The 12,831-nt window shown below is 39.9% G+C and overlaps 1 protein-coding gene across 2 annotated transcripts in view; it reads left to right on the top strand.

Moving 5' to 3' along the window:
• The first annotated feature begins 943 nt into the window (after positions 1–943).
• Positions 944–12,831, top strand: part of LOC132883694 (desmoglein-2.1-like) — a 30,936-nt gene continuing 19,048 nt past the window's right edge. For both annotated transcript variants that reach the window (XM_060917625.1, XM_060917624.1), the window contains exon 1: positions 944–1,127. In XM_060917625.1, coding sequence (XP_060773608.1) covers positions 1,071–1,127 — 57 coding nt within the window. In that variant the 5' untranslated portion in view covers positions 944–1,070. The remainder of the gene's footprint in view (positions 1,128–12,831) is intronic.

Here is a 12,831-nt window from a genome sequence, read left to right as displayed (position 1 = left end):
CAGATCAAGATCTTGTTTTTGTGAAGGGACTTTTATATTTCAGTGAATCTCAGGGCAGTGTCACCAGGAGCTTAACACACCCAGTAGTGCCACCTTCAATAAACAGATTTTAGAGGAGACGTCAGACAAAAGCATGCTACTTGCGTCAACGTGTATGAATGTCTGTGTGACCGATTGCCTGTTATCCCATCCAAGGTATATTCCCACCACATGCCCAATGGTCCCAGGATGGTCTCCAGGTCTACAGTGACGCTGACCGGGATAAAAGTGGTTCCTAAAAATGAGTGAGTAAGGTGGACAAAGAGCATCCTTAAAACACTAAGCAAACCCTACTTAGATGAGGGCTAACAGAACCCACAGGAGCCAGGACTGGGGTTGGTGCCAAAGACAAGCACCTAGTGACTAAGCCACCCACATAACCCAGTCAGGCTCATTCTGAACAAACAACAGATCAAACTTATGGGCAAAATGAAGTGTGGGGAATCATGTGTAATGCTCGTTGGGCAGCAGACATGCGATGAACAATCCCAGGCTGAGGGTTTTTGTTATAACCAGTGGACAAGATTATCTCTCATAGATTATGATTTCACAGTTGGGTTAGAAACAACTGGGGATTCCCAAGAGGAACCTGAACCTGTGGTGGAGGATGGAGAAGTCTGGGCAGATCTTCTCAGCATGTTATTGCCATTGTGACCACAATGAATGGACATTAATATATTAGCTATATGTCTTTAGCTTTCAGTAAATAACATATCAAAAGCTTTTTTTTTAATGTTACAATGAAGTGTTCCTGTCGGATAAAATTGGTTTAATAAGTAATGCAAAAGGGTTAGGGTGTTTTGTGACATGGATCCATATTCTCTAGCTCACACACAAAAGGAGGGAGGGATAGATCTGTGTTTAGACCCTCCTCTAAAGGTGAGGGTGTGTGGTGGATTTGAAAGTGCTGACTTCCTTCTATATCCTGTAATCGCGAAGGTACCTGTGGTGGACACGTTGAACTATCCAGATACAAACAGCAACGTTTTCAACACCGAGTGCTGGACTGGAATCGAGCTTGCGCTCCGGAAATGGGCCAGCCATGGCGTTCAGTGCCACTTCTCTGCCTGTTTTGTTTCATTATATGGGTAAGTTTATACTCTATATTCATTTTAGTTTATATTTAAATAATGCTTATATTTAATAATGTATTTAGTAATGTATCCTAGGCACGTCTAGAAAAAAAAGTTTCCAGAACTGCCTTGCTTGTGTTAAAACATCCATTACATGATTTATTTCTTTTATCGACTTAACATTTAACCGGTCATGTGTCCATCGATTTGAGTCGGATCTTTGAGTCGGATCTTTGAAGTGAACGTCGGGAGTCGATTCGCATTTAAAAACAAAACGGATCAATAGCTCACTCCCTGAAAATGAATCAGCATCATTAATTGGATTTTGATTTGATTTGATTTATTTGGCAATAATACAGTACATAAAATGAGAACAAAACATATACAAAAAGATGATCCAAAATAAACATAAGTATAAAAAAATACATAAAATACATAATACTGTAGATATTGCCGGGGATAACACAAAAAAGTAAAAAAAAAAAAAAAAAACTTATTTCCATTGTGGTCCCCATAGTACAAGATGTGACATAAGAGATATAATCCGAATACTAATGAAAAAGATACAAAAATTATTAAAAATAAAATTATTCTCAACAAAAAAAAAGTCATAACATTATACCTATAAGACTTAACATTTTTCTTAAAATTGAACAAAGATTGACTAGAATTGACTAAAGTAGAAGGAAGACTATTCCATAACTGAGCACCAGTGATACAAAATGAAAAAACTTACCAAAAGCACCAAAATGAGGAATGACAAGCAAATGTTGACTAGAACAAGTATTATGAGAATGTCTTCTTGAGATGGAAAGGAATTGGTTAGAAAGGTAGACTACCGTTCAAAAGTTTGGGGTCACCCAGACAATTGTGTTTTCCATGAAAAGTCACACTTTATTTACCACCATAAGTTGTAAAATGAATAGAAAATATAGTCAAGACATTTTTCTGGCCATTTTGAGCATTTAATCGACCCCACAAATGTGATGCTCCAGAAACTCAATCTGCTCAAAGGAAGGTCAGTTTTATAGCTTCTCTAAAGAGCTCAACTGTTTTCAGCTGTGCTAACATGATTGTACAAGGGTTTTCTAATCATCCATCAGCCTTCTGAGGCAATGAGCAAACACATTGTACCATTAGAACACTGGAGTGAGAGTTGCTGGAAATGGGCCTCTATACACCTATGGAGATATTGCACCAAAATCCAGATATTTGCAGCTAGAATAGTCATTTACCACATTAGCAATGTATAGAGTGTATTTCTGATTAGTTTAAAGTGATCTTCATTGAAAAGAACAGTGCCTTTCTTTCAAAAATAAGGAAATTTCAAAGCGACCCCAAACTTTTGAACGGTAGTGTACTTAGGAGACATCCCATCAAGCACTCGGTAGGCTACATATGATTTAGTTTTAATTGCTTTACTCTATATCGGATAGGGAGCCACCCTAAGATTTTGACGTGTTCAGTAAATAATAATGTTCTTGGCTGTAAATTTAGAGTAAAACGAACCAATTTATTCTAAGAAATCTGCAGTTTTGTTTTTGTTTTCTTAGTCAAACTTGAGTACCAAAATGAGCAGGCATAATCATAGTGACATTGTACCAGTGCTGATGCTAACAGTTTTAGTTCCTAAATCTAAAAATTTAGATTTTTGATACAAAAATTTGAATCTAGCATATACCTTACTCAGTACCTTTTAGGCCATTGCCTCTCCATCTAAGGATTGGTCCAACTCTGCACCTAAATATTTAACTTTCAAGTAATATTTGATTTCAATACCTTTGCACACAATGTCCAAATTTGAATTTTTCTTCAGATTACTTTTAGAGCCAAACCGTATAGATTCAGTTTTTTCCAAAATGTAAAGATAACCTGTTATCCACTAGCCAATCACTAGCAGATGATAATTAGCCTATACATGTGATTGAAAGGTGAATTTCATAATCTTATTTGGCACACCATTATGATGTAGAGTCAGTCTTAGCAAGAATAAGACATGTTTCTCTGTTACATTGTGATAATGTTTAATGTAGTGTAGTGTAATGAATATTAGACCAGGACAGGAAGGTTTTTTTTTTCAGTGTAATGGAAGTTGAGCTTAAACCTAGCAGCACAATAACATTAATGCAGGAATGATTGCTTCAGGTCTACTAGTAGCCTAATCAATGTAACTCTGTAGCACCTTGCTATTTTACATTTATTTAAAATGGCAAACGCAATGCAAAATGTAATACTATTTTTATAATCACAAGGAAGTTTCCCATTGAAATGCAGAGACCAATAACACTGACTGGTCTTGGGGAAGTAAAAACGTTGGCAGTTAGGGAGCCGAGCTGTGGGATGTTTATGGTGAGCTGAGCAGAGTACAGAAAAGAGCTAAAACTCCCAAAACAACACTGAATCACTAGTCTTAACTTTACCTTATTGCCATCCTATTGTCAAAAGGCAGCCACAATGGGCTGCAGCCTGTTTGTTAAATTCACCAGTAGTGTTTTGTTCCCTACTGCTGATCTGGTTCAGGCTGTTCTTCAGTGCACTAACCAACTATGAGATCACTTGGCAGATTATTTCTTTGTGGGTCGTAAGAGATGTTTGTTCATTTTGTTCTCATAGGAACAAGGAAATATAGCCTAGCTATATATTTTAATATGACTTTATTTTAAATGCACTGGACTGGGCAAAAATAATCTCACGTTCTCTTGTGTCAGGACTAAACTACACAAATTCAGCCTGATTTTGACATGATTTTGTCATGGCTGGTAACTATCCAAAATCAGGCACAGGCCCTGGAGTGTAACATAATCATGACAAGAATTAATGACTATGATTGCCTAATTTGACATTGTGAATATCGTGAGAGACAAAAATATCATCTAGTCTGATCCCAGCATTACTTATAATTTCGCCATAATAAAATGTTTTGGTCCTATTTAATCTTAGATTAAATTCATTTTTGTGGTATCAGTTTACAGGTTTTGGGAACCCCATAATGCTGTTCAATTTATATATTTTTTAAAAATATATTCACAATATTTATGAATAAGGATTCATTAAGATCTATGGTATAATTGACTTCCAGAATATTTTATAATAATTTATTTAATAAAATTGGAAATCATTATATTTTCTCCAAAGGTAAGGTGTTTGACGAGGAAAAGCACAATACTGTTTGGAGTACAGGTTTGACAGCACATGTATATAAATATGTCTAAACCAGTTTGGTTTCATATTTGTTTGTACTAATTTGCATGAATCATTTCATAGAAAAAAATGTATAGCTGTTTTTCTCCCTTCTTCACACAGATAATTACAGATAAAATTACTTACTGTTTTTAGATGACTGTATGCTCAGCTGATCATTTTAGTTCTGTCCTCATAAACACATCATTGATTTTGAATCCAGATGCCTCTTGCTGTTGTATTTACATCTGGCACACTATTATGTAACATTTAGTTTTCTAGAAATCAGTGAATGAACATTTGTTTTACTGTAAATTCAATCATTTTTAAGGTTAGTTGTTGCCAAATACAACTCCAATTCCAAAAAGGTTGGGACACTGTGTAAAACATAAATAAAAACAGAATGTGAAGATTTGCAAATCATGGAAACTCTATATTTCATTGAAAATAGTACAAAGACAACATATGGTCATTTTGAATTTGATGTTAGCAACACATTTCAAAAAAGTTGGGACAAGGGCAACAAAAGACTGAAAAAGTTTTGTAATACAAAAAAAACAAATGAGGTTAATTAGCAACAGGTCAGTAACATGATTTGGGTATAAAAAGAGCATCCCAGAGAGGCAGAGTCTCTCAAAAGTAAAGATGGGGAGAGGTTCACCGCTCTGTGAAAGACTGTGTGGGCAAACAGTGCAACAATTTAAGAATAACGTTCCTCAATGTAAAATTGCAAAGAATTTGGGGATCACATCATCTATGGTACATAATATCATTAAAAGATTCAGAGAATCTGGAGAAATCTCTGTATGCAAGAGACAAGGCTGAAAACTGACATTGGATGCCTGTGATCTTCAGGCCTTCAGGTGACACTGCATTAAAAGCAGACACGTGTCTGTAGTGGGAATCACTGTATGGGCTCAGGAACACTTCAGAAAACACTTCAGTTCATTACTGCATCCACAAATGCAAGTTAAAACCAGATATAAACAATATCCAGAAACACCGCTGCCTTCTCTGGGCCCTTTTACAATGGATTGAGGCGAAGTGGAAAATTGTCCCAATGTCTGACGAATGAAAATTAGAAAATTTTTTTTAGAAATCATGGACACCACGTCCTCCAGGCTAAAGAGGTGAGGGACCATCCGGCTTGTTATCAGTGCACAGTGCAAAAGCCAGCATCTGTGACTGTATGAGGGGCATTAGTGCACATGACATGGGTAGCTTGTACATCTGGGAAGGCATCATTAATGCTGAATGATATATACACATTTCAGAGCAATATGCTGCCATCCAGACAAAATCTTTTTCAGGGAAGGCCTTCCTTCTTTCAGCAAGACAATGCCAAAACGTCCCAACACGGAAGAATAGTTAAAAATTACAAAGGCAAGAAAACCTTCTTTGTGTAAAGAATTTTTCCCAGGGGTTCTTAACTTTTTCTACTGCAAGGCCCACCTATTCATACTTGTAACGAGTCAGGACCCATTAAAAAAGATCCCCAATTATTTTGGCTCGTATATTCAATTAGAATGTAATAATCTATTTTAAAGTGTATTAATGGAATACAACTCCCTGTTACAGAGGGGATCCCAGGAATTAAATAAATGCAAAAAAAAATGTTTTTAATTGTAGGTATTGTATTTAAAACTGTATGGATGTGCCAGAAGCCAACATCAAACCATGCATGCAGGGCATTCTCAGTCAAAAGCGAATGATTCAAAAGTGGATTAACACGAGAACTTATTGCCATGTTTGTGTACAGCAAACAAGGAAGTTATTAAAACCAAGAAGTACACTCAAAAGAAGTGGATATAGAAACCACTGAGTGGGATACAGTGGTGCTTGAAAGTTTGTGAACCCTTTAGAATTTTCTATATTTCTGCATAAATACGTATGACCTAAAACATCATCAGATTTTCACACAAGTCCTAAAAGTAGATAAAGAGAACCCAGATAAACAAATGAGACAAAAATATTACACTTGGTAATTTATTTGTTGAGGAAAATGATCCAATATCTCACACACACACACACACACACACACACACACACACACACACACACACACACACACACAAAAAAAAAACACGAGAAAATTTGTCCTCAATGTCCTTGTTGAATTAAAGAGCTAATATATTTATATACCTGCTCAGCTGTGTGGTATAAAGCAAGAGCACGAATAACTGTCTTTCCTTTAGTCTTCAGTGCAAGTAAACAGTAATTCATTTCTTGGTTTGCGAAATTTGACTTGGGATGTTAAAAAAATTTATACTGAAAACTTACCTCATTATCATCAAGATCTAGAGCAGCATCAAGTTTTTGGGTGCTCAGAACTGCTTGTATGCCTCGTGAACGCTATCTAGCCATCCGGACAGGACACGAGTTATCAGTCAGACACAAATGTAGCGACACGTCATAACCTTGCTGTCACAGGGTCCCCGCTTAGGCGTGAGTACCCAAGGAGACCAGACATGTCTAGACAGTTGCCACAGCAACGGGTTAATTAGTCCACAGAATATTCATAAATCAGCTTGTCTACTAAAAGTGATGGGTTTTGCAGTTCTATGTAAGCCAAATAAGGAAAATCCCGGAAAGCGGAGGCAATCAGTGACGTTAGGGCCAGGCTAATTTGCATCTGTTTTGGTGCGAATGGGTGCTACCAACCTACAGTACAAAGGGATGCCGCCGGAATGAAGGGACGCAGTGGGATTTAACAAGGGAAAACAAAGGCATGCAGCGGGCTGTTTATTCACACTACTCTCTCCTTTTCTTCCTTGTAAATAGTCAAAGGACTCCCATCATAACATAATTTTAGGGGGGCTCTGCCGCCATCACTGCAATTGTAGCTATATTCATATATAGTGGATATAAAAAGTGTACAAACCCCGTTAAAATGATAGGTTTTTCTGATGTAAAAACATGAGACAACAATAAATAATTAAAAACTTTTCCCACCTTTAATGTGACCTATAACCTGCACAATTCAATTGAAAAACAGACAAATCTGTTAGGGGAAAACATAAATAAAACACGTACAATAAGCTGGTTGCATAAGTCTCCACACCCTCAGATGCGCAGCTTGTGAACAGGCAAGGCAGACAACTGCTTGGGGCCCCCTGGCCCAGGGGCCCCCCCGAGAGTCAGGGCCCAAGGGCTTATTTATTTTGTTTTTTATTGTTTTTATTGTTCTTTACCATTGTATTTTCACATTTGGAATTTAAAAAACTTTGGTTTCATACATTTTTCGTTGGTGTCAGATTATTTATTTTATAACATATTGGTGATGAACACTGGTCAGAAGGGCCCCCTGGAAATTTTTGCTTGGGGCCACAACAGACTCTAGAATCGCCTTTGCACACCCTTTAACTAATACTTTGGTGAAACACCTTTTGATTTAATTACAGCATTCAGTCTTTTTGGGTAGAAGTCTATCAGCTTGCCATATCTAGACTTGGCAATATTTGCCCATTCTTCCCTCCACGTTGACTAAAGCTCCTGTTCCAGCTAAAGAAAAACAACCCCAAAACATGATGCTGCCATCACCATGCTTCACGGTGGGTATGGTGTTCTTTTGATGATGTGCAGTGTTGTTTTTGCACCAAACATACCTTTTGGAATTGTGGCCAAAAAGTTCAACCTTGGTTTCATCAGACCATAACCATGGTGTAGTGGTTAGCATGGTCGCCTCACAGCAAGAAGGTTCCGGGTTCGAACCCAGTGGCCGGTGAGGGCCTTTCTGTGTAGGGTTTGCATGTTGTCTGTGTGGGTTTCCTCCGGATGCTCTGGTTTCCCCCACAGTCCAAAGACATGCAGTTAGGTTGACGTGGGGTGGCCTTGGGTTGAGGTGCCCTTGAGCAAGGTACTTAACCCCTGACTGCTCCCTGGGCGCTGTGTGTGGCTGCCCACTGCTTCAGATGGGTTAAATGCAGAGGATGAATTTCACTGTGCTTGAAGTGTGCATGTGACAAATAAAGGTTTCTTTCTTCTTAACACATTTTCCCACATGTTTTTGAGAGCTCCTTCAGTGTTGCTGTAGGCCTCTTGGAAGCCTCCCTGACCAGTTTTTGTCTTTTCATCAATTTTGGAGGGATGTCCAGTTCTCAGTAATGTCACTGTTGTCCCATATTTTCTCCACTTCCTGATGACTGTCTTCACTATGTTTCATGGTATATCTAATGTAGGGATGAGCGAGTACAGCATTATCTGTATCCGTTAACCATATGAATTATCTGTATCCGTACTCGGGGTGGGCGGGGCGTGGGCGGGACCTAACCCGGAAGTGGGTCTGGTTGTCTTGAAACGGGCGGGGCTTTAACCAGTATGTTATTTTAAGCATGCAACTGATATGGGTTGATCAGAAATTGTTATATTTATTGCTGATTAGAAAACTATTTACAGGACAGCATCAGCATTGAGCTTCAGATCAATGGTTTTGATCACGATAGCAAACGAACTATTTACAGAACAAGTTTTGCAACAATGAATACAACACATGCGGTTGCAATTATGAAATGTAATGAACAAGAGTTTTCATACTCAACATAACTTTCTTTTTTTAACTTTTAGTTTTTTTTATGATCAGTGTGATTTTTTTGGGGGGGGGTTCTTTTTTATTTTTTTTATTTCCACACCAGGTGTGTGTGTGTGAGTGTGTGTGTGAGTGAGTAAGAGAGAGACAGAGAGAGAGATGGGGGGCAGGGGGGACTGTGTTCTACGGATCAAATAGTCCGATGCTGTTTTTCAGATCTGCATTGACTTTAATGAAGACCAGTTGTTCCACATGGCTAGGGTCTAAGTTTGCACGCTGTGGACTGATCACATTTCCAGCTGTGCTAAAAACACGCTCAGACTAGACACTTGTAGGTGGACAACTGAGAAGCTGCAGTGCAAAGCCTGTAAGATTGGGCCAGCACTGAAGCTTGCCTGACCAGTATTTCACTGGGTCATCGGTAAGGCTGATGTCCCCATCTGCCAGGTAGGCCTCCACATCACCTGATGGTATGTGTCCTCATTGGAATAGCCAATTTCTTTTTCTGCAGGAAAGACAAGACTGAAGTGCTGCTGGTGGCAGGTGTCTCTTCTGTGTTTCTTGCAGGTGTAGCCACAGGGTCACAGAGCTCCAGCCTGAGAAGTAATGTCCTCTTCAGTGCCTCCACATCAACATTGTTTGGAAAACAGCTGGCCTTATATCTGGGGTCAAGGAGAGTGGCAAGCAGAAATGTGGAGTTTGCAAAAATTGGTTCGAAACACCATTCTAGTTCTTTGCTCAGATTGGCTGCCAGTCTCCTTGCTGCTGTGCCTAACTTTTCCCTGGACTCAGCCGCAACATCTTGGCCCAGCCCCACTGTGGCATCCTGATCATCATCACCAGCCATGAACTGATCAGATTCATCCTCAGATTCCTCACCAGCTGCAAGACCTCCCACATGCAGTGACCTGATGATGGAGCACAGGCCATGCAGGAGGGGGATGACCTCAGAGATGGAGGCGCTGTGTTTTGAGAGCGCCCGTGTGACCTCCTCAAAAGGACTAAGAACAGTGAGCATGTCAGATGCTAACCTCCACTCATTTGGATAGATGATTGTTGGAGCTCTACCCATGTTAGACTCCTGTGTCATAATCTGCACAGCCCTGCGCTGCTCCACCAGCCGCTGGAGCATGTAGAACGTATAGTTCCACCTTGTTTTTATGTCTGTTATGAGTGTGTGCTGGGGGAGGTTCAACTGTGTTTGCAGCTCATGTAGTCTGTTGCTGGCTTTGCTTGAGCGATGAACATGGCCAGATATGATCCTGGCTTTGGAGAGAAGGGATGTCACAACCCTGTCCTTCTCCAGTGCTTTGATCACCACCAAGTGAAGCGTATGGGACATGCAACGGATGTGCCCATATTCAGTCAAAGCTTTCACCATGTTGGCTGCATTATCTGAAACAACAAACCGTATTGTGACAGACTGACCAACAGACTCTTCCCACTCTCTCATCTTTTCTTTAAGGCAGCACAGAATGTTGTTTGATGTGTGCTCAATGTCCAGCACACCAACATTTAGCAGCCCTGCTTTCCTCTGTACTGAAGCTTCCCCTACACGTTCACACCAGTGCCCAGTAAGACAGAGATATGCATGTGCATTGTGATTGCTGGTCCAGAGATCTGTAGTGAGGTTGATGGCACCTCCTTCAGCTGCCTTAAGTGACTGGACCAACTCCCCTCTCATTGCCTCATACAGCTCAGGCACTACGATTCGACTGAAATAGTGCCTCGATGGGATCTTATACTTGGGCTCTAAAAAGCCAACAAGTGTCTTGAAGCCTCTCCTCTCCACCACAGAGAAAGGTTCAAGATCAGTGCAGATCATTTTACCAATCATCTCTGTAATTTGTTTTGACCAGGGATGGTTTGCTGAGAATGGCTGCTTTGCTGCAAATGCAGTGAGTATTGGTGAAGAGGAAGATGAATGTGAGCCCTTAGCAGCACCCAACTGAACACCAGTGACCCGAGAAGGAAGAGGAGTGGAGGAGGTGGCTGATACAGTGGGCTTTCTAATGTGATGGGCATATAGCAGATGGTTATGTAGAGATGTTGTGTTGTAATGTTTTGCATCTTTACCTCTGCTTAGCTTGGACTTGCAAAGCTTGCAAATGGCTTTGGAGGGATCATTTTCAGAAACAGTGAAAGAGTCCCATACTGCAGAAGTCCTCTTGGTCTTTGGTGGAGGAGGGCCTCCATCACCAGATGCAATATTGGTCTCAGTGGGGGAAAGGTGGGTGTTACGACCACTGTTTTCATTGTCACTGATTTGACCCTCACTGTCCTGCAAGGTTAAGCAAACTCTGACTGGTGGTTCAGTGTCAGCTGAAGTACTCTCTATATCACTCATTATTCTGTATCACTGATCATGGGCGGGGGGGGGGATTGTGTGTGTGTGTGTGTGTGTGTGTGTGTGTGTGTGTGTGTGTGTGTGTGTGTGTGTGTAGCTTAATTTGTAATATTATTTATACCACTACTACCTAGAAAGTGTCAGACACTCAGTGCGTGAAGTAAAATAAAACTGGTTAGAGCCAACTGACGGCTTAAAAAAAAAACTCTGACGACCGGCAGAGAGCGTGTGTGTGTGTGTGTGTGTGTGTGTGTGTGTGTGTGTAGCTTAATTTGTAATACTTATACCACTACTACCTTTATTTTTACATGAATTACAGCAAGAAAGTGTCAGACACTCAATGCGTGAAGTCAAAAAAACTGTCTTTAACCGACGGTTAAAAAAAGAAAAAAAAATCTCCGACAGGCAGAGACGCAACGCGAGTCGCTTTCCACCAAACACCACGTCTGGACCCACGTTTACCAGAACTCTACTGGTTATAAGTAAGTACAAACTGAAATAAAAACAAACTTGAAGCTGAAGAAACCCAAAACATTAACGGAAAAGAGCCGTGAACCTGAGTGACTGAGGGAGAGACAGAGAGCTGTTCTCTGTATGAGTGAGCAGAGCGGTGTGTGTAGAGGAGGGGTGCTGTGATGCTGTGTGAGGATTTTCATTCAGTCCGAGCACAGATATTGACTCGTATTACTCATATAATACTCGTACTCAGCAAAAGTGCTTTATCCATACCGGATACTCGTTTCAGCCGAGTATCCGGCTCAACTCTAATCTAATTCTGTGGAAATTTTTTTGTACCCTTCTCCTGACTGATACCTTTCAACAGTGAAATCCCTTTGATGCTTTGTAAGCCCTCTGCAAATCATGGCTTTTGCTGGAGGATGCAACTAAGTAAATGTCTGAACTTTATTTGGAGTTAATCAGAGTAATTTTAATTGATGGCAGGTGTGAACCCAAAAAGACTGAATGCTGTAATTAAATCAAAAGGTGCTTCAACAAAGTATTAGTTTAAGGGTGTGCACACTTATGCAACCAGCTTAGTGTACATTTTTTCCCCCTAACCGATTTGTTTGATTTTCAATTGAATTGTACAGGTTATAGGTCACATTAAAGGTGGGAAAAGTTTTGAAATTATTTATCGTGGTCTCGGGTTTTTCTGATGTAAAAAAAATAAATATATCATTTTAGCGGTGTGTGTACACTTTTTATATCCACTGTAGTAACTATAATCACCCTTGCAATAATGATTTCAGTAGATGGTTAATGTTCAGTTCCCTCTTCATTTGTACTCTATTCAAAGGCACAACTGAGTCACACAGGTTGAGAAATGTGCAACTGACAGTAACAGTTTTATCCAAAATAGTTTTTCCTGCTTTAGTTGATTTATTTCCATTTCACATGCATGCAGCTGTTGTAAAGTTCAGTCTGTTTGTGTAGAACACTCTCAAACTGTAAGTTCATTACTACACTCTGGCTCCATGGTGACATTTTCCACAGGACTGGGTTCCTCTGATAACAGAAACAAAGCTTCAGTGCTTTCTGCTCTTAATCTTTTCTGGGGGGGGGTTCAAGATATATTATGCAGGTTGCTCCTTGTTGTTTTTTTTTACTGAGTTATGTCCAAGTTGTTTGCCCAATCTGGGCAAACTGGGCAAACAAAATTACCCAAA

This window comes from Neoarius graeffei, chromosome 3 (genome assembly GCF_027579695.1).
Source record: "Neoarius graeffei isolate fNeoGra1 chromosome 3, fNeoGra1.pri, whole genome shotgun sequence".
NCBI lineage: Eukaryota > Metazoa > Chordata > Actinopteri > Siluriformes > Ariidae > Neoarius > Neoarius graeffei.
The sequence above is the reverse complement of the archived record's forward strand: the minus strand, read 5'-3'. Positions and strand labels throughout refer to the sequence as shown.